Source organism: Myxine glutinosa, chromosome 11 (assembly GCF_964187855.1).
Source record: "Myxine glutinosa chromosome 11, kmMyxGlut1.1, whole genome shotgun sequence".
Classification (NCBI taxonomy): Eukaryota; Metazoa; Chordata; class Myxini; order Myxiniformes; family Myxinidae; genus Myxine; species Myxine glutinosa.
The window spans coordinates 44,736,989-44,760,057 of NC_136271.1; the positions used below are offsets into that span (position 1 = coordinate 44,736,989).

Here is a 23,069-nt window from a genome sequence, read left to right on the forward strand (position 1 = left end):
CTGAAAGGGTTACAAGTCTGAAAGGGTTACAAGTCTGAAAGGGTTACAAGTCTGAAAGGGTTACAAGTCTGAAAGGGTTACAAGTCTGAAAGGGTTACAAGTCTGAAAGGGTTACAAGTCTGAAGGGGTTACAAGTCTGAAGGGGTTACAAGTCTGAAAGGGTTACAAGTCTGAAAGGGTTACAAGTCTGAAAGGGTTACAAGTCTGAAGGGGTTACAAGTCTGAAAGGGTTACAAGTCTGAAGGGGTTACAAGTCTGAAGGGGTTACAAGTCTGAAAGGGTTACAAGTCTGAAAGGGTTACAAGTCTGAAAGCGTTACAAGTCTGAAGAGGTTACAAGTCTGAAAGGGTTACAAGTCTGAAAGGGTTACAAGTCTGAAGGGGTTACAAGTCTGAAAGGGTTACAAGTCTGAAAGGGTTACAAGTCTGAAAGGGTTACAAGTCTGAAAGGGTTACAAGTCTGAAAGGGTTACAAGTCTGAAAGGGTTACAAGTCTAAAGGGGTTACAAGTCTAAAGGGGTTACAAGTCTGAAGGGATAACAAGTCTGAGGGGGTTACAAGTCTGAGGGGGTTACAAGTCTGAGGGGGTTACAAGTCTGAAGGGGGTTACAAGTCTGAGGGGGTTAGAAGTCTGAGGGGGTTACAAGTCTGAGGGGGTTAGAAGTCTGAAGGGGTTACAAGTCTGAAGGGGTTACAAGTCTGAAGGGGGTTACAAGTCTGAAGGGGGTTACAAGTCTGAAGGGGTTACAAGTCTGAAGGGGGTTACAAGTCTGAAGGGGTTACAAGTCTGAAGGGGTTACAAGTCTGAAGGGGTTACAAGTCTGAAGGGGTTACAAGTCTGAAAGGGTTACAATTCTGAAAGGGTTACAAGTCTGAAGGGGTTACAAGTCTGAAGGGGGTTACAAGTCTGAAGGGGTTACAAGTCTGAAGGGGTTACAAGTCTGAAGGGGTTACAAGTCCGAAGGGGTTACAAGTCCGAAGGGGTTACAAGTCCGAAGGGGTTACAAGTCCGAAGGGGTTACAAGTCCGAAGGGGTTACAAGTCCGAAGGGGTTACAAGTCTGAAGGGGTTACAAGTCTGAAGGGGTTACAAGTCTGAAGGGGTTACAAGTCTGAGGGGGTTACAAGTCTGAGGGGGTTACAAGTCTGAGGGGGTTACAAGTCTGAAGGGGTTACAAGTCTGAAGGGGTTACAAGTCTGAAGGGGTTACAAGTCTGAGGGGGTTACAAGTCTGAAAGGGTTACAAGTCTGAAAGGGTTACAAGTCTGAAGGGGTTACAAGTCTGAAAGGGTTACAAGTCTGAAGAGGTTACAAGTCTGAAAGGGTTACAAGTCTGAAAGGGTTACAAGTCTGAAAGGGTTACAAGTCTGAAAGGGTTACAAGTCTGAAAGGGTTACAAGTCTGAAGGGGTTACAAGTCTGAAGGGGTTACAAGTCTGAGGGGGTTACAAGTCTGAGGGGGTTACAAGTCTGAAAGGGTTACAAGTCTGAAAGGGTTACAAGTCTGAAGGGGTTACAAGTCTGAAGGGGTTACAAGTCTGAAAGGGTTACAAGTCTGAAAGGGTTACAAGTCTGAAAGGGTTACAAGTCTGAAAGGGTTACAAGTCTGAAGGGGTTACAAGTCTGAAAGGGTTACAAGTCTGAAAGGGTTACAAGTCTGAAAGGGTTACAAGTCTGAAGGGGTTACAAGTCTGAAGGGGTTACAAGTCTGAGGGGGTTACAAGTCTGAGGGGGTTACAAGTCTGAAGGGGTTACAAGTCTGAAGGGGTTACAAGTCTGAAAGGGTTACAAGTCTGAAAGGGTTACAAGTCTGAAAGGGTTACAAGTCTGAAAGGGTTACAAGTCTGAAGGGGTTACAAGTCTGAAGGGGTTACAAGTCTGAAGGGGTTACAAGTCTGAAGGGGTTACAAGTCTGAAGGGGTTACAAGTCTGAGGGGGTTACAAGTCTGAGGGGGTTACAAGTCTGAAGGGGTTACAAGTCTGAAGGGGTTACAAGTCTGAAAGGGTTACAAGTCTGAAGGGGTTACAAGTCTGAAGGGGTTACAAGTCTGAAAGGGTTACAAGTCTGAAAGGGTTACAAGTCTGAAAGGGTTACAAGTCTGAAAGGGTTACAAGTCTGAAAGGGTTACAAGTCTGAAAGGGTTACAAGTCTGAAGGGGTTACAAGTCTGAAAGGGTTACAAGTCTGAAAGGGTTACAAGTCTGAAAGGGTTACAAGTCTGAGGGGGTTACAAGTCTGAAGGGGTTACAAGTCTGAAGGGGTTACAAGTCTGAAAGGGTTACAAGTCTGAAGGGGTTACAAGTCTGAAGGGGTTACAAGTCTGAAGGGGTTACAAGTCTGAAAGGGTTACAAGTCTGAAAGGGTTACAAGTCTGAAAGGGTTACAAGTCTGAAAGGGTTACAAGTCTGAAGGGGTTACAAGTCTGAAAGGGTTACAAGTCTGAAAGGGTTACAAGTCTGAAAGGGTTACAAGTCTGAAGGGGTTACAAGTCTGAAGGGGTTACAAGTCTGAAGGGGTTACAAGTCTGAGGGGGTTACAAGTCTGAGGGGGTTACAAGTCTGAAGGGGTTACAAGTCTGAAGGGGTTACAAGTCTGAAAGGGTTACAAGTCTGAAAGGGTTACAAGTCTGAAGGGGTTACAAGTCTGAGGGGGTTACAAGTCTGAGGGGGTTACAAGTCTGAAGGGGTTACAAGTCTGAAAGGGTTACAAGTCTGAAGGGGTTACAAGTCTGAAGGGGTTACAAGTCTGAAGGGGTTACAAGTCTGAAGGGGTTACAAGTCTGAAGGGGTTACAAGTCTGAAGGGGTTACAAGTCTGAAAGGGTTACAAGTCTGAAAGGGTTACAAGTCTGAAAGGGTTACAAGTCTGAAAGGGTTACAAGTCTGAAAGGGTTACAAGTCTGAAGGGGTTACAAGTCTGAAGGGGTTACAAGTCTGAAGGGGTTACAAGTCTGAAGGGGTTACAAGTCTGAAGGGGTTACAAGTCTGAAAGGGTTACAAGTCTGAAAGGGTTACAAGTCTGAAAGGGTTACAAGTCTGAAGGGGTTACAAGTCTGAAGGGGTTACAAGTCTGAAGGGGTTACAAGTCTGAAGGGGTTACAAGTCTGAAGGGGTTACAAGTCTGAAAGGGTTACAAGTCTGAAAGGGTTACAAGTCTGAAAGGGTTACAAGTCTGAAGGGGTTACAAGTCTGAAGGGGTTACAAGTCTGAAGGGGTTACAAGTCTGAAGGGGTTACAAGTCTGAAAGGGTTACAAGTCTGAAAGGGTTACAAGTCTGAAGGGGTTACAAGTCTGAGGGGGTTACAAGTCTGAGGGGTTTACAAGTCTGAAGGGGTTACAAGTCTGAAAGGGTTACAAGTCTGAAAGGGTTACAAGTCTGAAAGGGTTACAAGTCTGAAGGGGTTACAAGTCTGAAGGGGTTACAAGTCTGAAGGGGTTACAAGTCTGAGGGGGTTACAAGTCTGAGGGGGTTACAAGTCTGAAGGGGTTACAAGTCTGAAGGGGTTACAAGTCTGAAAGGGTTACAAGTCTGAAGGGGTTACAAGTCTGAAGGGGTTACAAGTCTGAAGGGGTTACAAGTCTGAAAGGGTTACAAGTCTGAAAGGGTTACAAGTCTGAAAGGGTTACAAGTCTGAAAGGGTTACAAGTCTGAAAGGGTTACAAGTCTGAAGGGGTTACAAGTCTGAAAAGGTTACAAGTCTGAAAGGGTTACAAGTCTGAAAGGGTTACAAGTCTGAAAGGGTTACAAGTCTGAAGGGGTTACAAGTCTGAAGGGGTTACAAGTCTGAAGGGGTTACAAGTCTGAAGGGGTTACAAGTCTGAAGGGGTTACAAGTCTGAAGGGGTTACAAGTCTGAGGGGGTTACAAGTCTGAGGGGGTTACAAGTCTGAAGGGGTTACAAGTCTGAAGTGGTTACAAGTCTGAAAGGGTTACAAGTCTGAAAGGGTTACAAGTCTGAAAGGGTTACAAGTCTGAAGGGGTTACAAGTCTGAAGGGGTTACAAGTCTGAAGGGGTTACAAGTCTGAAGGGGTTACAAGTCTGAGGGGGTTACAAGTCTGAGGGGGTTACAAGTCTGAAGGGGTTACAAGTCTGAAGGGGTTACAAGTCTGAAAGGGTTACAAGTCTGAAAGGGTTACAAGTCTGAAAGGGTTACAAGTCTGAAGGGGTTACAAGCCTGAGGGGGTTACAAGCCTGAGGGGGTTACAAGTCTGAAGGGGTTACAAGTCTGAAGGGGTTACAAGTCTGAAAGGGTTACAAGTCTGAAAGGGTTACAAGTCTGAAGGGGTTACAAGTCTGAAAGGGTTACAAGTCTGAAAGGGTTACAAGTCTGAAGGGGTTACAAGTCTGAAGGGGTTACAAGTCTGAAGGGGTTACAAGTCTGAAAGGGTTACAAGTCTGAAAGGGTTACAAGTCTGAAAGGGTTACAAGTCTGAAAGGGTTACAAGTCTGAAGGGGTTACAAGTCTGAAGGGGTTACAAGTCTGAAAGGGTTACAAGTCTGAAAGGGTTACAAGTCTGAAGGGGTTACAAGTCTGAAAGGGTTACAAGTCTGAAAGGGTTACAAGTCTGAAAGCGTTACAAGTCTGAAAGGGTTACAAGTCTGAAGGGGTTACAAGTCTGAAAGGGTTACAAGTCTGAAAGGGTTACAAGTCTGAAAGGGTTACAAGTCTGAAAGGGTTACAAGTCTGAAAGGGTTACAAGTCTAAAGGGGTTACAAGTCTGAAAGGGTTACAAGTCTGAAAGGGTTACAAGTCTGAAAGGGGTTACAAGTCTAAAGGGGTTACAAGTCTGAAAGGGTTACAAGTCTGAAAGGGTTACAAGTCTGAAAGGGTTACAAGTCTGAAGAGGTTACAAGTCTGAAAGGGTTACAAGTCTGAAAGGGTTACAAGTCTGAAAGGGTTACAAGTCTGAAGAGGTTACAAGTCTGAAAGGGTTACAAGTCTGAAAGGGTTACAAGTCTGAAAGGGTTACAAGTCTGAAGAGGTTACAAGTCTGAAAGGGTTACAAGTCTGAAAGGGTTACAAGTCTGAAAGGGTTACAAGTCTGAAGGGGTTACAAGTCTGAAAGGGTTACAAGTCTGAAAGGGTTACAAGTCTGAAAGGGTTACAAGTCTGAAAGGGTTACAAGTCTGAAAGGGTTACAAGTCTAAAGGGGTTACAAGTCTAAAGGGGGTTACAAGTCTGAAGGGATAACAAGTCTGAGGGGGTTACAAGTCTGAGGGGGTTACAAGTCTGAGGGGGTTACAAGTCTGAAGGGGGTTACAAGTCTGAGGGGGTTAGAAGTCTGAGGGGGTTACAAGTCTGAGGGGGTTAGAAGTCTGAAGGGGTTACAAGTCTGAAGGGGTTACAAGTCTGAAGGGGGTTACAAGTCTGAAGGGGGTTACAAGTCTGAAGGGGTTACAAGTCTGAAGGGGGTTACAAGTCTGAAGGGGTTACAAGTCTGAAGGGGTTACAAGTCTGAAGGGGTTACAAGTCTGAAGGGGTTACAAGTCTGAAGGGGTTACAATTCTGAAAGGGTTACAAGTCTGAAGGGGTTACAAGTCTGAAGGGGGTTACAAGTCTGAAGGGGTTACAAGTCTGAAGGGGTTACAAGTCTGAAGGGGTTACAAGTCTGAAGGGGTTACAAGTCTGAAAGGGGTTACAAGTCTGAAAGGGTTACAAGTCTGAAAGGGTTTCAAGTCTGAAAGGGTTACAAGTCTGAAGGGGTTACAAGTCTGAAAGGGTTACAAGTCTGAAAGGGTTACAAGTCTGAAAGGGTTACAAGTCTGAAGGGGTTACAAGTCTGAAAGGGTTACAAGTCTGAAGGGGTTACAAGTCTGAAAGGGTTACAAGTCTGAAAGGGTTACAAGTCTGAAGGGGTTACAAGTCTGAAAGGGTTACAAGTCTGAAAGGGTTACAAGTCTAAAGGGGTTACAAGTCTAAAGGGGGTTACAAGTCTGAAGGGATAACAAGTCTGAGGGGGTTACAAGTCTGAGGGGGTTACAAGTCTGAGGGGGTTACAAGTCTGAGGGGGTTACAAGTCTGAAGGGGGTTACAAGTCTGAGGGGGTTAGAAGTCTGAGGGGGTTACAAGTCTGAGGGGGTTAGAAGTCTGAAGGGGTTACAAGTCTGAAGGGGTTACAAGTCTGAAGGGGGTTACAAGTCTGAAGGGGGTTACAAGTCTGAAGGGGGTTACAAGTCTGAAGGGGTTACAAGTCTGAAGGGGGTTACAAGTCTGAAGGGGTTACAAGTCTGAAGGGGTTACAAGTCTGAAGGGGTTACAAGTCTGAAGGGGTTACAAGTCTGAAGGGGTTACAAGTCTGAAGGGGTTACAAGTCTGAAAGGGTTACAATTCTGAAAGGGTTACAAGTCTGAAGGGGTTACAAGTCTGAAGGGGGTTACAAGTCTGAAGGGGTTACAAGTCTGAAGGGGTTACAAGTCTGAAGGGGTTACTAGTCTGAAGGGGTTACACGCATTGAAGGGGTTACACGCATTGAAGGGGTTACACGCATTGAAGGGGTTACACGCATTGAAGGGGTTACACGCATTGAAGGCGGGTGGGTTTGCCCTGAATATGTTTAAGGGAATTATTGAGGAAGTTATGGATAAAATGTTGTGACTTTCGAAATGATGTAATCCGCCCCCAGAATGCTCCACATGCAGGTGCAGAAACCAGAGGAAACCGCTGTGTTCAGGGCACCATGATTGCTACCTAAAATGGCTCACAAATCTTCCAAAAGAGGCCGAAAATACCTGGCAACGTACCTGCAAGAAAAGGGTGTGCTTCGAAACAAGGAAAGAGTTGGAGAACTTTCTGAACTCGCCCAAAAAGCCGATAGCTTGGAGCTCTCTGTGCTGCAAAATCCTGCGGATGTGGCCCGAAGGCCCAAAGTGCAAGGCCTGAGGGTTTGCGGACGAGCGCATTCTAACCCAACCTTGGACCACCGCTGCCAGCGAGTGGACATTGAACTTTGCCGGATTAACTCGCGTGAACATGGCAGTCTTCGTGATTTACGGTACGTCTTCCATTGGAAAGCCAATACTTCCCAGAGGCAGACACCATATCTGGCTTGATTGCTTCTTAACACCGATGGAAAGGTCATATATACGAGGCTCGTCAATGCGCAGAGTTAGTTTAAAATGATGCTATTTACTAGTAACCATGTTTGGGAGGATTGGAGCGGTGGGAGTCGTATGGGGCTGTTATACATGGATATTTTTTGTTTGGTTCTGGGGCCACAAGAGAAACTAGACCACTCGGTAGAGCACACACCTCTGCCAGGGTGAAGAGTTTATGTTTTCTATCCCACTGATAGTCCGGATCTGGATTCGGAACTGAATCAAAATCTAATCGGCTTGTTTAATCACCGAACCAACTCGTCCACCAAGTTTATTCAGAACTTCTAATAACTTTTTTAAGTATGTTATATATCGCTTTTTACACAAACTCTCAATGGTGAAGAATGACTTAAGATTAAATAATTCTCGTATCCGAATCCATATTCAGATCGTCACCAAAATCGAAACGATTCGTCCTCGTCACATACCCAACCTGTCGACCAAGTTTCATGCAAATCCGTCCAAAACTTTTTGAAATATCCTGCTATATGTCGGTTTTGGCCCAATCTCCCAATGGTGAAAAATAACTTTAAAAATTATAGTAGCCGGATCCGGATCGTCACCAAAATCTAATCATTTCGTCCTTGTCACATACAAAACCTCCACCAAATTTCGTCCAAATCCATTCATAAATTTTTGAGATATCATGCTATGTATAGTTTTTGGCCCGATCTCCCAATGGTGAGGCTTCACATTAAAAAAAAAAAATTCTCAAATCCGAATCCACATTCACATCTTCACCAAAATAGAACATATTTGTCCTTGTCAGACGCCCAACCTGTCCACCAAATTTCGTCCAAATCCATTCATAAATTTTTGAGATATCATGCTATGTATAGTTTTTGGCCCGATCTCCCAATGGTGAAGGATCACATTTAAAAAAAAAAAATTCTCAAATCCGAATCGACATTCACATCTTCACCAAAATAGAATATATTTGTCCTTGTCAGACGCCCAACCTGTCCACCAAGTTTCATGCAAATCCGTCCAAAACTTTTTGAAATATCCTGCTATATGTCGGTTTTGGCCCAATCTCCCAAAGGTGAAAAATAACTTTAAAAATTCTAGTCGCCGGATCCGGATTTTCACCAAAATCTAATCATTTCGTCCTTGTCACATACAAAACCTCCACCAAATTTCGTCCAAATCCATTCATAAATTTTTGAGATATCATGCTATGTATAGTTTTTGGCCCGATCTCCCAATGGTGAGGAATCACATAAAAAAAAAAAAATTCTCAAATCCGAATCCACATTCACATCTTCACATCTTCACCAAAATAGAATATATTTGTCCTTGTAAGACGCCCAACCTGTCCACCAAATTTCGTCCAAATCCATTCATAAATTTTTGAGATATCATGCTATGTATAGTTTTTGGCCCAATCTCCCAATGGTGAAGGCTCACATTTAAAAAAAAATATTCTCAAATCCGAATCGACATTCACATCTTCACCAAAATAGAATATATTTGTCCTTGTCAGACGCCCAACCTGTCCAGCAAGTTTCATGCAAATCCGTCCAAAACTTTTTGAAATATCCTGCTATATGTCGGTTTTGGCCCAATCTCCCAATGGTGAAAAATAACTTTAAAAATTATAGTCGCCGGATCCGGATCGTCACCAAAATCTAATCATTTCGTCCTTGTCACATACAAAACCTCCACCAAATTTCGTCCAAATCCATTCATAAATTTTTGAGATATCATGCTATGTATAGTTTTTGGCCCAATCTCCCAATGGTGAGGCATCACATTAAAAAAAAAAAATTCTCAAATCCGAATCCACATTCACATCTTCACCAAAATAGAATATATTTGTCCTTGTCAGACGCCCAACCTGTCCACCAAATTTCGTCCAAATCCATTCATAAATTTTTGAGATATCATGCTATGTATAGTTTTTGGCCCGATCTCCCAATGGTGAAGGATCACATTAAAAAAAAAAAAATTCTCAAATCCGAATCGACATTCACATCTTCACCAAAATAGAATATATTTGTCCTTGTCAGACGCCCAACCTGTCCACCAAGTTTCATGCAAATCCGTCCAAAACTTTTTGAAATATCCTGCTATATGTCGGTTTTGGCCCAATCTCCCAAAGGTGAAAAATAACTTTAAAAATTCTAGTCGCCGGATCCGGATCTTCACCAAAATCTAATCATTTCGTCCTTGTCACATACAAAACCTCCACCAAATTTCGTCCAAATCCATTCATAAATTTTTGAGATATCATGCTATGTATAGTTTTTGGCCCGATCTCCCAATGGTGAGGCATCACATTAAAAAAAAAAAATTCTCAAATCCGAATCCACATTCACATCTTCACCAAAATAGAATATATTTGTCCTTGTCAGACGCCCAACCTGTCCACCAAATTTCGTCCAAATCCATTCATAAATTTTTGAGATATCATGCTATGTTTCGTTTTTGGCCCAATCTCCCAATGGTGAAGGCTCACATTTAAAAAAAAAAATTCTCAAATCCGAATCGACATTCACATCTTCACCAAAATAGAATATATTTGTCCTTGTCAGACGCCCAACCTGTCCACCAAGTTTCATGCAAATCCGTCCAAAACTTTTTGAAATATCCTGCTATATGTCGGTTTTGGCCCAATCTCCCAATGGTGAAAAATAACTTTAAAAATTATAGTCGCCGGATCCGGATCGTCACCAAAATCTAATCATTTCGTCCTTGTCACATACAAAACCTCCACCAAATTTCGTCCAAATCCATTCATAAATTTTTGAGATATCATGCTATGTATAGTTTTTGGCCCGATCTCCCAATGGTGAGGCATCACATTAAAAAAAAAAAATTCTCAAATCCGAATCCACATTCACATCTTCACCAAAATAGAATATATTTGTCCTTGTCAGACGCCCAACCTGTCCACCAAATTTCGTCCAAATCCATTCATAAATTTTTGAGATATCATGCTATGTATAGTTTTTGGCCCAATCTCCCAATGGTGAAGGCTCACATTTAAAAAAAAAAATTCTCAAATCCGAATCGACATTCACATCTTCACCAAAATAGAATATATTTGTCCTTGTCAGACGCCCAACCTGTCCACCAAGTTTCATGCAAATCCGTCCAAAACTTTTTGAAATATCCTGCTATATGTCGGTTTTGGCCCAATCTCCCAATGGTGAAAAATAACTTTAAAAATTCTAGTAGCCGGATCCGGATCGTCACCAAAATCTAATCATTTCGTCCTTGTCACATACAAAACCTCCACCAAATTTCGTCCAAATCCATTCATAAATTTTTGAGATATCATGCTATGTATAGTTTTTGGCCCGATCTCCCAATGGTGAGGCATCACATTAAAAAAAAAAAATTCTCAAATCCGAATCCACATTCACATCTTCACCAAAATAGAATATATTTGTCCTTGTCAGACGCCCAACCTGTCCACCAAATTTCGTCCAAATCCATTCATAAATTTTTGAGATATCATGCTATGTATAGTTTTTGGCCCGATCTCTCAATGGTGAAGGATCACATTTAAAAAAAAAAATTCTCAAATCCGAATCGACATTCACATCTTCACCAAAATAGAATATATTTGTCCTTGTCAGACACCCAACCTGTCCACCAAGTTTCATGCAAATCCGTCCAAAACTTTTTGAAATATCCTGCTATATGTCGGTTTTGGCCCAATCTCCCAATGGTGAAAAATAACTTTAAAAATTCTAGTAGGCGGATCCGGATCGTCACCAAAATCTAATCATTTCGTCCTTGTCACATACAAAACCTCCACAAAATTTCGTCCAAATCCATTCATAAATTTTTGAGATATCATGCTATGTATAGTTTTTGGCCCGATCTCCCAATGGTGAGGCATCACATTAAAAAAAAAAAATTCTCAAATCCGAATCCACATTCACATCTTCACCAAAATAGAATATATTTGTCCTTGTCAGACGCCCAACCTGTCCACCAAATTTCGTCCAAATCCATTCATAAATTTTTGAGATATCATGCTATGTATAGTTTTTGGCCCGATCTCCCAATGGTGAAGGATCACATTTTTAAAAAAAAATTCTCAAATCCGAATCGACATTCACATCTTCACCAAAATAGAATATATTTGTCCTTGTCAGACACCCAACCTGTCCACCAAGTTTCATGCAAATCCGTCCAAAACTTTTTGAAATATCCTGCTATATGTTGGTTTTGGCCCAATCTCCCAAAGGTGAAAAATAACTTTAAAAATTCTAGTCGCCGGATCCGGATCTTCACCAAAATCTAATCATTTCGTCCTTGTCACATACAAAACCTCCACCAAATTTCGTCCAAATCCATTCATAAATTTTTGAGATATCATGCTATGTATAGTTTTTGGCCCGATCTCCCAATGGTGAGGCATCACATTAAAAAAAAAAAAATTCTCAAATCCGAATCCACATTCACATCTTCACCAAAATAGAATATATTTGTCCTTGTCAGACGCCCAACCTGTCCACCAAGTTTCGTCCAAATCCGTTCACAACTTTTTGAGATATCCTGCTTTGTATAGTTTTTAGCCCGATCTCTCAATGGTAAAGAATCACTTAAAAAATTATAGTAGCCGAATCCGAATCCGGATCGTCACCAAAATCTAATCATTTCGTCTTGGTCACATTCGCTGCCTCTCTGCCAAATTTCGTCCGAATCCGTCCACTACTTTTTGAGATATCCGGCTATGTATAGTTTTTGGCCCCATCCCCCAATGGTGAAGAATCACTTAAAAAATTCTAGTAGCCGGATCCGACTCCGGATCGTCACCAAAATCTAATCATTTCGTCTTCGTCACATTCGCTGCCTCTCTGCCAAATTTCGTCCGAATCCGTCCACAACTTTGAAATATCCTGCCCACAGTTAAACAAACTGGAGGTGAATACACACCTTCGTCCACCTTCGTCCACCTTCGGTAGTGGAAGCAAAGAGCGTAACCCCGTCTTTAGGGGCTCGCTGCAAACGTGCAACAACCCTTTATTAGTAGTTGTGCCATCTTGTAGTTAGTAGCGAACGTCCATAGCAACTATGGTGAGGAAGGAAAGATTGACACAAGAGTTGATGTTGATGAATCGAAATGTAAAAGGTGGAATAAAATGGCCAATTGTTTTTTGTTTGTTTACTTTTTTTAAATAGTAAACACTTGAACCTTCTTCTCTGAAACCACTGATGGGATTGCGACCAAATTTGGCACAAATTTTATTTGTTGTGTTGTGACGAAATTTTGTTCACGGCATTTAAAAAAAAAAAATCAGGGTCTAAGAGGTCGACTGGGGATCAAAGTGGATCCAGGTTTGACCCCCCCCCAAAAAATAGGAATTTGCCTTTTTTCCTCTGAAACTACACAAACTATTTCGATGAAACTTGACCACAACCTTCATCACCCGTGATGAACCAACGTTTTTTCATGGCATCAAAAAAAAAATCTGCCCCTTTGGGGATCTATGGGGGGGGGCTTGCCCTCCCCCCACAGAATAGGTATTTGCTTTCTTCTCAGAACCTTCACACACAATTCTGATGAAACTTCACCACAACCTTAATCACCCATGTTGTACCAAAGTTTGTTCCTGGAATTTATAAAAATCGGGGTCTAAGGTGGTCTATGGGGGGCTATGGGGGGCTTGCCACCCCCCCAGAATAGGTATTTGTTTTTTTCTCAGAACCTTCACACACAATTTTGATGAAACTTCACCACAACCTCCATCATCCGTGATGTACCAAGGTTTTCTCAATGCACTGGAAAAATTGGGGCCTGAGGAGGTACACGAGGTGGGGAGGGGAGGGGGAGGTTGCCCCCCCACAAAATCTGTATTTTTTTTTTTAAAGTCTTATGATTTATGTTAGTATGATTCTACGTGCTGCCCTGTCTTCCAGCAAGCATTGAAATTGGTTTAAAATACCTTTCGTCAATGCAGTATAGTGTTTATTCTACAAGGTGAGCACCAGGGGTATTGCCCCGAAGTCGACCCATCTCCTTACTGTGCCACACGCATTTAAGCTGCTTGAACAACCGATTCTGAACAGCCTTATTATGCCATATGTCGAACAACATCGATGAACAGACTGGCTTTCATCATGGAAGATCATGTGTGGGACAGTGACTTAATCTAACACAACACAGAGAATGGTTATGAAAAAGGCCTGGGTACAGGGGCTGCATTTTTAGATCTGTTGGCTGTCAACGATCGTCGACTCTTCATCAACTTCCACAAGATGACCAAAGAGCCTGAACTCATGCAAACCCTGCTCGAAAACCGACAGTTTTGTGGAACTTTGCAAGAAGGTGAGTGAATGGCGGCGGCAAAATAACTGTTTAACCCAAAGCAGTGGTCCTGGCTCCAACCCTTTAGACCATATACATGAGCGACCAGTGTACCCCAGGCACAACAAGCCGATTCCTGTTTTTTGGGGTTTTTTTGTATACAAGATCGAGGCTCATGTAAGAGATAACAACAATCACAAAAAAAACAAACGGAGAAGATGCACAAGATGATGAACATCAGACAAGATGGGGAGAGAGAGGGAAGCACACAAGTACAACATTTGAGAACAGGGACATCGGAAGATCTGTGGGAGGGAGAGGGCTTGGGGGGTGGAGGCATGGGAAGGTGGGGGGGGGGGGTGGGAGAGGTATAAAACACATGGACACTGCTAGAACTTCCAGGAAAGAAGTCGGTATTTCCCTAACAAACCCGAACTTTACAAGACTAATTTCTGACATTGTTCACTCATTGACCGAAACCCCAACCCTAACTAACCCCAACTTTACAAGACTAATTTCTGACATTGTTCACTCATCGACCCTAACCCTAACTAGCCCCAACTTTACAAGACTCATTTCTGACATTGTTCACTCATTGACCCGAACCCTAACTAACCCCAACTTTACAAGACCAATTTCTGACATTGTTCACTCATCGACCCGAACCCTAACTAACCCCAACTTTACAAGACCAATTTCTGACATTGTTCACTCATCGACCCTAACCCTAACTAACCCCAACTTTACAAGACCAATTTCTGACATTGTTCACTCATCGACCCCAACCCTAACTAACCCCAACTTTACAAGACTAATTTCTGACATTGTTCACTCATCGACCCTAACCCTAACTAACCCCAACTTTACAAGACCAATTTCTGACATTGTTCACTCATCGACCCGAACCCTAACAAACCCCAACTTTACAAGACTAATTTCTGACATTGTTCACTCATTGACCGTAACCCTAACTAACCCCAACTTTACAAGACCAATTTCTGACATTGTTCACTCATCGACCCGAACCCTAACTAACCCCAACTTTACAAGACCAATTTCTGACATTGTTCACTCATCGACCCTAACCCAAACTAGCCCCAACTTTACAAGACTCATTTCTGACATTGTTCACTCATCGACCCGAACCCTAACTAACCCCAACTTTACAAGACTCATTTCTGACATTGCGCTGCATGAAGCGGAGCTTAACAACATCTACTTTGTGTACGTCTTTCAGAAACCGTTGAACATTTCGCTTTCATATTGGAGACATCTCTATTACATCAACTTAACCGGATTAGATCACGGCTGTGATTGGCTAAATTCTGTTGTCATGGCAACCATTTCGGTAACTTGGCTTGTGCATGCGATATTTCATGAACCGTTCAAAATTTAGCTTTCATATTTCACAGATCTATTCCTCTTCCACCCCAAAGGCGTGGTACCTGGAGTACCAGCACCTTGTTACCTCCGCCACCAAAGGAGGATGGAGGTTATGTTTTCAACCCTGTCTGTCTGTGGACAAGATATCTCAAAAAGTTGCGGACGGATTCGGACGAAATTTTGCAAAGACGTAGTGTATGTGACACGGACGAAATTATTAGATTTTGGTGAAGATCCGGATTCGGATCCGGCTAGTAGAATTTTTAAAGTGATTCTTCACCATTGGGAGGGGCCAAAACCGATATATAGGAGGATATCTCAAAAAGTTATGGACGACTTATGACTAAACTAGGTGAATGAGTTGGTTAGGTGACAAGAACAAGCCGATTAGATTTTGATTCAGGTCCGAATCCAGATCCGGCCTATCAGTGGGATACAAAACAAACTGTTCAGCCTGGCGGAGGTGTGCCTCGATCCTCGGAAGCCTCGATCGGAAGCGTCGGATCGGAAGCGGAAGCGGAAGCGGATCGGAAGCGGAAGCCTCGATCCACCGAGTGCCACTCCAGTTCAAAACAGAGGTAAGTCAATGCAACTTATTCTGTCAATGCACGTGTGTAATATAATTGCATTATGTGTCGTATTGTGTGGAACGAACCATTTGTTGGACTTGGGACCAGACTTCCCCACCCACCATGCTAGTAATCGTGATGTAAAGATGGCTGCCCTACTACAAAAGTGCATTGTTATACAGCGGTGAAGAAGGTATCCTTCACTTCATGAAGGTATCAAAGCATGACATTTTTAGGAGAATGACTGCACAATATGGTATGAAGTGTATAACGGGAAACGTGTGTACGAATGGTGTGAACGTTGATTGGTAAAAGGACGGATGAGTGTGTACGACGAACAGCCTGGATGACCAGTGCCTGATGCCACAGAAGACAATAGGGTGATGGATTGATACATGAGGACAGGTTTGTATAAATAGAGAGCTGATCTTGGTATAGCACACCCTTGGTATAGCACACCCTTGGTATAGCACACAAATGTCTGGGTTTCCACCAGACATGTTCGATTGGTCCCAAAATGCTCACTGATTATCACAAAGACACGTTTGAATATGTCAGGGTCTTCTCCAGCGATACCAAGCTCCAGCCGAAGAATATTCCTCATGTGTCAGAGAGGAAACATTTGTTCAGCATTATGAACCTGAGGAAACGGGCATCCATGCCATGGAAACATTGTTACAAACACCATGAAGGTTCAAGTCATGTCAAAGTGTCAGGAAAGTGATGATGCGATAATACTCTGGGAAGAGAAGGTCGTTACTGTCGCACACTTCAGTGTACCATGAAACACAAGTGCAACGTACATACATACTCCACACTTCTGTAAACGAAATTTTAAAAAGCAATACGCACAAAGCATGATGGGGTAATCACCACCAGGGTCATTCTACAACATGACAACACTGATCCACACATGGCAAGGGTTACAACACAGTACATTGAGGAACTTGGTTTTGAACTCATTTCCAAGGCAAGCTTTTCAAGCTGGCCTCCAAAGCCAGTCGCCGACTGGGCATCCTCCATCATGTGAAATACACCCTTGGCACTATTGAGCTCCTCGCCACATACAAGGCTTTCATCCGTATCTCAAATGGAATACTGCTCTCCCCTATGGGCCAGTGCTCCTGCCTCACACCTAGCTCAGCTTCACGCTGTTGAAACTAAAGCTTTCAGGATCATTGGAATCTCCTGCGATGAAGCTAACTCCGAGGGCCTTTCACTCACTCACCGCAGGCAGGTTGGTGGTCTTTCTGTCTTCCACCGACTCCTCTCCGGCCTTGCTGCCCCAGCTCTCTCTGTGCTCTGTCCCCCAAATATTCCTACAGGTCGCACAAGATCTGCCTGCAACCCTCTTATGGTTAAACTGCCGAAATCTAGGCTCTCTGCTCACCTTCACTCTTTCATTCCCTTTTTCTCCCGCCTCTGGAACAACCTCCCCCACTCCCTTCAATCCCACTCCTCCCTCCAGGTCTTTAAAACAGCTGTTCACCACCATCTCTCGTCTTCCCCGATCCAAAACCTTGATCTTTTCTACCAGTTAATACACCCCAAATCCACCTTTTTCAAATTCCATTTTCTTTCCTGAAAATCCTAATCATGTCCATTTGTTTTATAGCATGTACCCCGCCCAAGCCCTCTCGATATCCCTGTTCCCCCACTGTTATGCTTCCCTCTCTCCCTCCCAATATTATGTTTCATGTGTGTTTCCGTTTATGTTTAATACTTTTGTGTTTTATGTGTTAGCTCTTACACAAGCCTCGACTTGGTATACCAAAAAAACAACCAAACTCTTACTCCACTCACCTGAGAGTAGAGTACATAATCGCACACTATCGGAGTCAGCCACTTGGTCCAATGCTTGGAACTTCAGTAACGAAAAGGTACCGGTGGAGATGTAGCTACAGGTCAGCAGCCAAGCAACATTTTATTACGATGGTATCCGTAACCTTGTGACGTGGTGGCAGAAGTGAGTGTACATTTAAGGTGACCGTCGAAAAAATTAGTGTTCACCACTGATGAAGGGTATTTGGTGGATAATTCACCAATTATTTGACTAACCTTCAGACAAAAGCCTTCTTTCACAAATACTATTTGGCTGAACGGTGTGTTCCATTTCGTGCGCAAACGACAAAACATTTTTCACATCAATTTTGCAAGCAAATGTACTTATTGAGCCAGGTATCATCACACAGCAATGCACCACGACAAGAACACAAAACCAACCCAACATCTGCAAGTATCTTACCGTACAGTGATCCTTCCTCGCGGTCTCATTGCACGTGAGCTCCATGTAGCGATCTGCCTCAACATTGGTGACCGATCCAAGAGCTTCGAGTCTGACATCCGCTTTCTAAAACAAAGCAAACCAAGTCGTTTACACAGCCTTTGACAAGTGTCAAACACCCAACCCCTACCCTTCCTCCCCTCAAGAAAAGACCTTGCCCTTCTAGAATACTACAGCATAACACGTGATTAAAACGTATGCAGTTTTCATTTTAGGGTTTTTATGGTCGGTGCATCCCATCAGTTATCTTCTACCATATTGGTCAATAGCTGCTTCGATGCGTTAGCATATGCATGGGAAGTAGGGAATGGACAGAGGACAAAGGAATGAAACAAAGAAATACATCAATCAGGTAAGGAGGATAGGGGAGAAAATTGGGCAGAGGAATGAATTCAGGAGGATGGAGATAGGTGGTGATGATGGTGGTCGTGGTCAAAGGATTAAATTTAAAAAACTAGATGGTATTTATAGAATACTTACCCCGTGCAGGCAGTCAACTTGGTGCGAGCAAACACGTGTTTTTTTTGTTTTTCTTCCCTTGATCCAATGTGGCTGCCAGACCACGTGACCGATATCATACGTTTATGTTCTCTAAGATAATTGTTGCGTAGATCACGCTGAAGAAATTTCAAACTGATCGAACTCAGCGTTGTACTTGTCGAATTATGACGTGATAATTAAGGTGTCAATGACGTCATCATCAACAAAACTTATTCCCGATGGAGTTCATTACAATGAGCCACGTTTCAATTTTTTCCGTGGAGCGGTTTCTTGGATATCGAGGTGCAATTTTTTTTTCAGGATGGCGCCCATACCACGTATTACCCGATCATACCACGTATGACCACACCCGATCTTCAAAGCCAAGCAAGAAATGCAGAAAAGGAATTGCCAATATACCCTCTACACCCCACCTCAAATGGCTGACACGAAACGCGCCAACCCTTCTCCCAGCACTCTGCCTCCAGCTCACTGTACTTTCCTCTCTTCCTCTCTTGCACCTCCTTCATATTCTCTTCCCAAGGTACAGACAATTCCCCTAAGATGACCTGTCTTGTTGCACCTGACCAAATGATAATGTCAGGCCGCAACCTTGTCACACAGATCTCCTCTGGGAATACCAATTGTCTTTAGGTCTGCCACCACCTGCCAATAACAAGCATCTGACAGCCCTCTTGCTTTCCTCCTCCTCCTCCTCCTCCTCCTCCTCGGCCCTCTGACAAACCACACCCCTCCCCCATCAATCTCCTTCTCCACTCTTCTCTCTCTCGACCTCAGCACCTCTTGTTGCACCATCTGCACCACCACCGCCAGCACCTGATCATGTCGCCACCTGTATTGTCCTGCTGCCAATGTTACTGAACATGCACTCAGTGCATGCTGCACTGTCCCCACACCTTCACACAAATAACCTCTCCTCCTGCAACAACCCCCACAATCTCAAGTTTACTGGTAACGGAAGCACATCATACGTTGCCCGCAACAGGAAATTCAACAATATTGGCTCCATCCTCCAAATCTCTTGCCACTTCAATATCCTCACCCGCACACCTTCCCACTTAGTCCAAGCACCTTGCTGTGCCTGACCGACTGCTTTCACATATCTCCCCTCCTCTTCCTTTCTTCTCACATCCCTCTCAACCATCTTCTTCCTCTTTCACACATGCCTTTCCCCATCGCTCATGCTTCATCCACCCCAAGCCAGGCTTCCTGTGCTGTACCATCCCCATGACCTCCTGCTGTTGCAACCGCTCCTCCATCTCGTCCACCTCTGCTCTTGCATTCCACTTCTGACGACTTCTTCTCTGGGAGAGCATTCTTTACCAGCATATATTTCGCATATATTTTGTATACAAGCATATATTTTGTATACAACATCAAGGCTCATGAAAGAGCTAACTTTAATCACACAAAAGGTCAAACCAACACATAACACACAAAATAAGGGGAGCAGTAGACAAGATGGGGGGGGGGGGAGAGAGGGGGAAGGACACAAACACAACATTTGAGAGCAGGGACATCGAGAGAAATGTGGGAGGGAGAGGGCTTGGGGGGAAGTGCGGGAGGTGGGAGAGGTGGGAGTGGTATAAAACATATGGACACTGCAAGGACTTCCAGGAAAGAAGTTGGAATTTCAAAAAATTGTATCTGGGGTGAATTAGCGGGGGTAGAAAAGATCAAGGTTTTGGATGGGGGAAGATAAGAGATGGTGGTGAACAGCTGTTTTAAAGACCTGGAGGGAGAAGTGCGATTGAAGGGAGTGGGGGAGTTTGTTCCAGAGACGGAAGAAAAGGGGAATGAAAGAGTGAAGGTGAGCAGAGAGCCTAGATTTTGGCAGTTTAACCATCAGAGGGTGGCTGGCAGATCTTGTGCGACCTGTAGGAATATTTGGGGGCCAGAGCACAGAGAGAGCTGGGGGAGCAAGGCCGGAGAGGAGTCGATAGAAGACAAAGACCACCAACCTGCCTGCAGTGAGTGAGTGAGTGAGTGTGAGTGTGTGTGAAAGGCCCTCGGAGTTAGCTTCATCGCAGGAGATTCCAATGATTCTCAAAGCTTTGGTTTCAACAGCGTGAAGCCGAGCTCGGTGTGAGGCAGGAGCACCGGCCCAGAGGGGGGAACAGTATTCCATTGAGCTGCGGATGAAATCCTTGTATGTGGTGAGGAGCTCAGGTGTGCCAAGGAAGGACTTCGCACGACGGAGGATGCCCAGTCGGCGACTGGCTTTGGAGGCCAGCTTGGAAATGTGGTTTTCCCAAGAAAGATCATGTCAGATAGTGAGACCCAAAACCTTGAGCAACAGAACTTCTTGGAGAGGATTGTTGAGAAAGTAGATGGGAGGGTTTTCCAGTCAGTCTTTTCTGAGAGACATAGTAAGAGCGTGAGATTTGTCAGGATTGAAAGACATGTTCCACTTGTTTGACCAGTCTGTGATTTTGTCCAGGTCTGCAGAGAGTGAGGAGGCTGCAGACTGCCGATCTGAGGGATGAGGGATGAGGGATGAGGAATGGAGCGGCAGAGAGTAGTCATCAGCAAAGAGATAGAGAGGATTTTCCAGAGAGTTGGAGAGATCATTGATGAAGACCAGAAAAAGCACAGGGCCCAGAACACTGCCTTGGGGAACTCCAGCCAGAACAGGAAGGGGGAGATGAGAGAAATCCATTCAGGGCCACACGTTGACTACGACCAGAGAGGAAGTCCACAAGCCATGCATGGAGGTTTCCATGGATACCATAGGAGGAGAGTTTGGTGAGCAGAGCTGTGTGCCAGACCGTATCGAAGGCACGTGATATGTCAAGGGAGACAGCTCTGATTTCCTGTTTGGCATTGAGGACCTCCATCCATTGTTGAGACAGCAGAAGCAACATGTCCAGAGTAGAATGACCTGGTCTGAATCCAAATTGATGATCAGAGATCAAGCCATGGGAGAAGAGGAAGGATTTGATATCCGAAGCAATGATGGATTCCATGACTTTGCTGATAATTGGGAGAAGGCTGATTGGTCTGTAGTTGCAAGGATCTGTTTTTGCACCTTTTTGTGTAAAGCGGTAATGTTTGCTGATTTCCAAGATGCTGGCAGATGACCTTGAGCAAAAGAGAGGGTGAAAAGAACAGAGAGAGGGTGAGATCAAGCGGCAGAGCAGGATTTTAGGACCCGTGGGCTGAGGCCGTCTGGTCCAGTTGCAGAATCAGTCGAGGTTTGACAAATACTTCTCCACCTTGTCAGGAGAGCAGGACACAGAGTCCAGGAGTAGTTAGGTTCGACTGGGTAAGGTGGGAACAGAGAGATTGGTTTGGGACACAAGATTTTGAGGCAAACACAGAGTTGAGGCATTCGGCTTTGATATGGATATGGATATACAGACAAATGCATGAGACAATACAGGACTGTTAGGCGAGACAAACATAGCCACCAAGTTTGGGAGAGGTGTCGGGTACCAGCGACGGCACAACAATGGAGCTGCCTTTCTTACAGCACTCAGGGGGATATTTCTTAAGGAACAATGTTCTCTTTGCCATGGATGCCTACCTGTGCGGATTATGTGTGCTCTTCTTTAAATGCTGAACATCAAGCAAGGAAGCAGCATGTACCATTTTAAGGTCTTTGGTGTGACTCGGCCAGGGTTTAAACCGCTGACCTCCCAGACTCAGAGAGAAGATTTAGACCCTGAAGAAGTAGTGTGGGGAGCGGTGGTAATGTTCCAGGTTGACAAACCTGTCCATACCTGTTCTACAAGTTAGCTTGTGGTTGTAAACCTGTCAAATGACTATTAAATAATGTATACATAACCAGTCAAAGCCAAATTTTGCTCTTGGTCAGAGATGGCTCAATCAAGTTCGAGCATGCTGATCAAATCAATAACAACAGGTCCATCATGGGCAACTGAATCAGTATTTTTTTTTGTTTTTTTTTTTTAATAAAGACGATTATAATCACTTTACATGTGATGATAATAATTTAAGTATTTTGGTGCCTTTTCCCCCTCTTTGCAGGTAAACTCAAAATACAATAAACAGTGACCATAAGATACTAATGGCTCTTACAAACATCCTCGACTTCTTCTGGACGATACGGTCTCGTATCAGATTTATTTTATTTTATCTCTCAAATGTCGAGGTTTATTTGTAGTTGTCATGATATCGACACAAAAAGCCTCAATACTGCAGAAACAAAAAACAAAGGTAAATTAAGGTCAGACCGGGCAAAATAGTCTCGATGCTATGTCCATTATGGTTCTACCTTTTAATAGGAATTGGGCAGTTGGTTTGTTTTTACCCCATGTGCACGGAAAGCGGACAGCGGGGTTAAGTAGGGTTACCATATTTGATTTTCAAAGAAAAAAAGGACCGAGAGGACAAAAAATATATATAAAAAGAGTGTATCAGTATCTACCAACTCATGTATTAATGTGTTACATATAAAGTGTACTATATGCCATCTACATCGAGTATCTATAAATAAGAACAAGTGCTATGGCCTCAAAATCAGTTATAATTATTCAAATTTCAGTGTGCTGCTTCTTTACATGTAGTGAGTCTTTTCCTTTCACGAATCCTTCAATTTTGCGTACGAGGATGATGACCTCTGGGTCTCCGTCTCTCCGTCTCTCCGTCTCTCCGTCTCTCCGTCTCTCCGTCTCCCCGTCTCTCTGTCTCTCTGTCTCTCTGTCTCCCCTCAAACTGCTTTCTTGTGCTTGTCCGAGTCCACATGAGATTGTAAATCAATAGCACATTTATTTGCCACAGACATACGTACCAAGCTCTTCCTCTCTTCCTACCAAGCACTCGGCTTCCCATTCTTCTTGACCACTTCGAAAACATGGCAATTTTGTCTTTAGTTCTGCAGCGAATCTACACTTGCATTTTGGCATTGTGAAGAAGAAAATCAAAAGAAAAAAAATGTTCATATATGGTGTAACAACGGTTGTACGGACTCAGAAAAGACACCGAGTCGGGGACCGAGCACGTCGCTGGACTCT

General features: G+C 43.7%; 1 protein-coding gene across 1 annotated transcript in view; it reads right to left on the reverse strand.

The window, feature by feature from the left end:
• The window catches only part of LOC137436219 (G2/mitotic-specific cyclin-B2), a 126,885-nt gene that overhangs the window by 92,205 nt on the left and 11,611 nt on the right, over nucleotides 1–23,069 (reverse strand). The window contains exon 2 of the mRNA XM_068129948.2: nucleotides 17,554–17,658. Coding sequence (XP_067986049.2) covers nucleotides 17,554–17,658 — 105 coding nt within the window. The remainder of the gene's footprint in view (nucleotides 1–17,553; nucleotides 17,659–23,069) is intronic.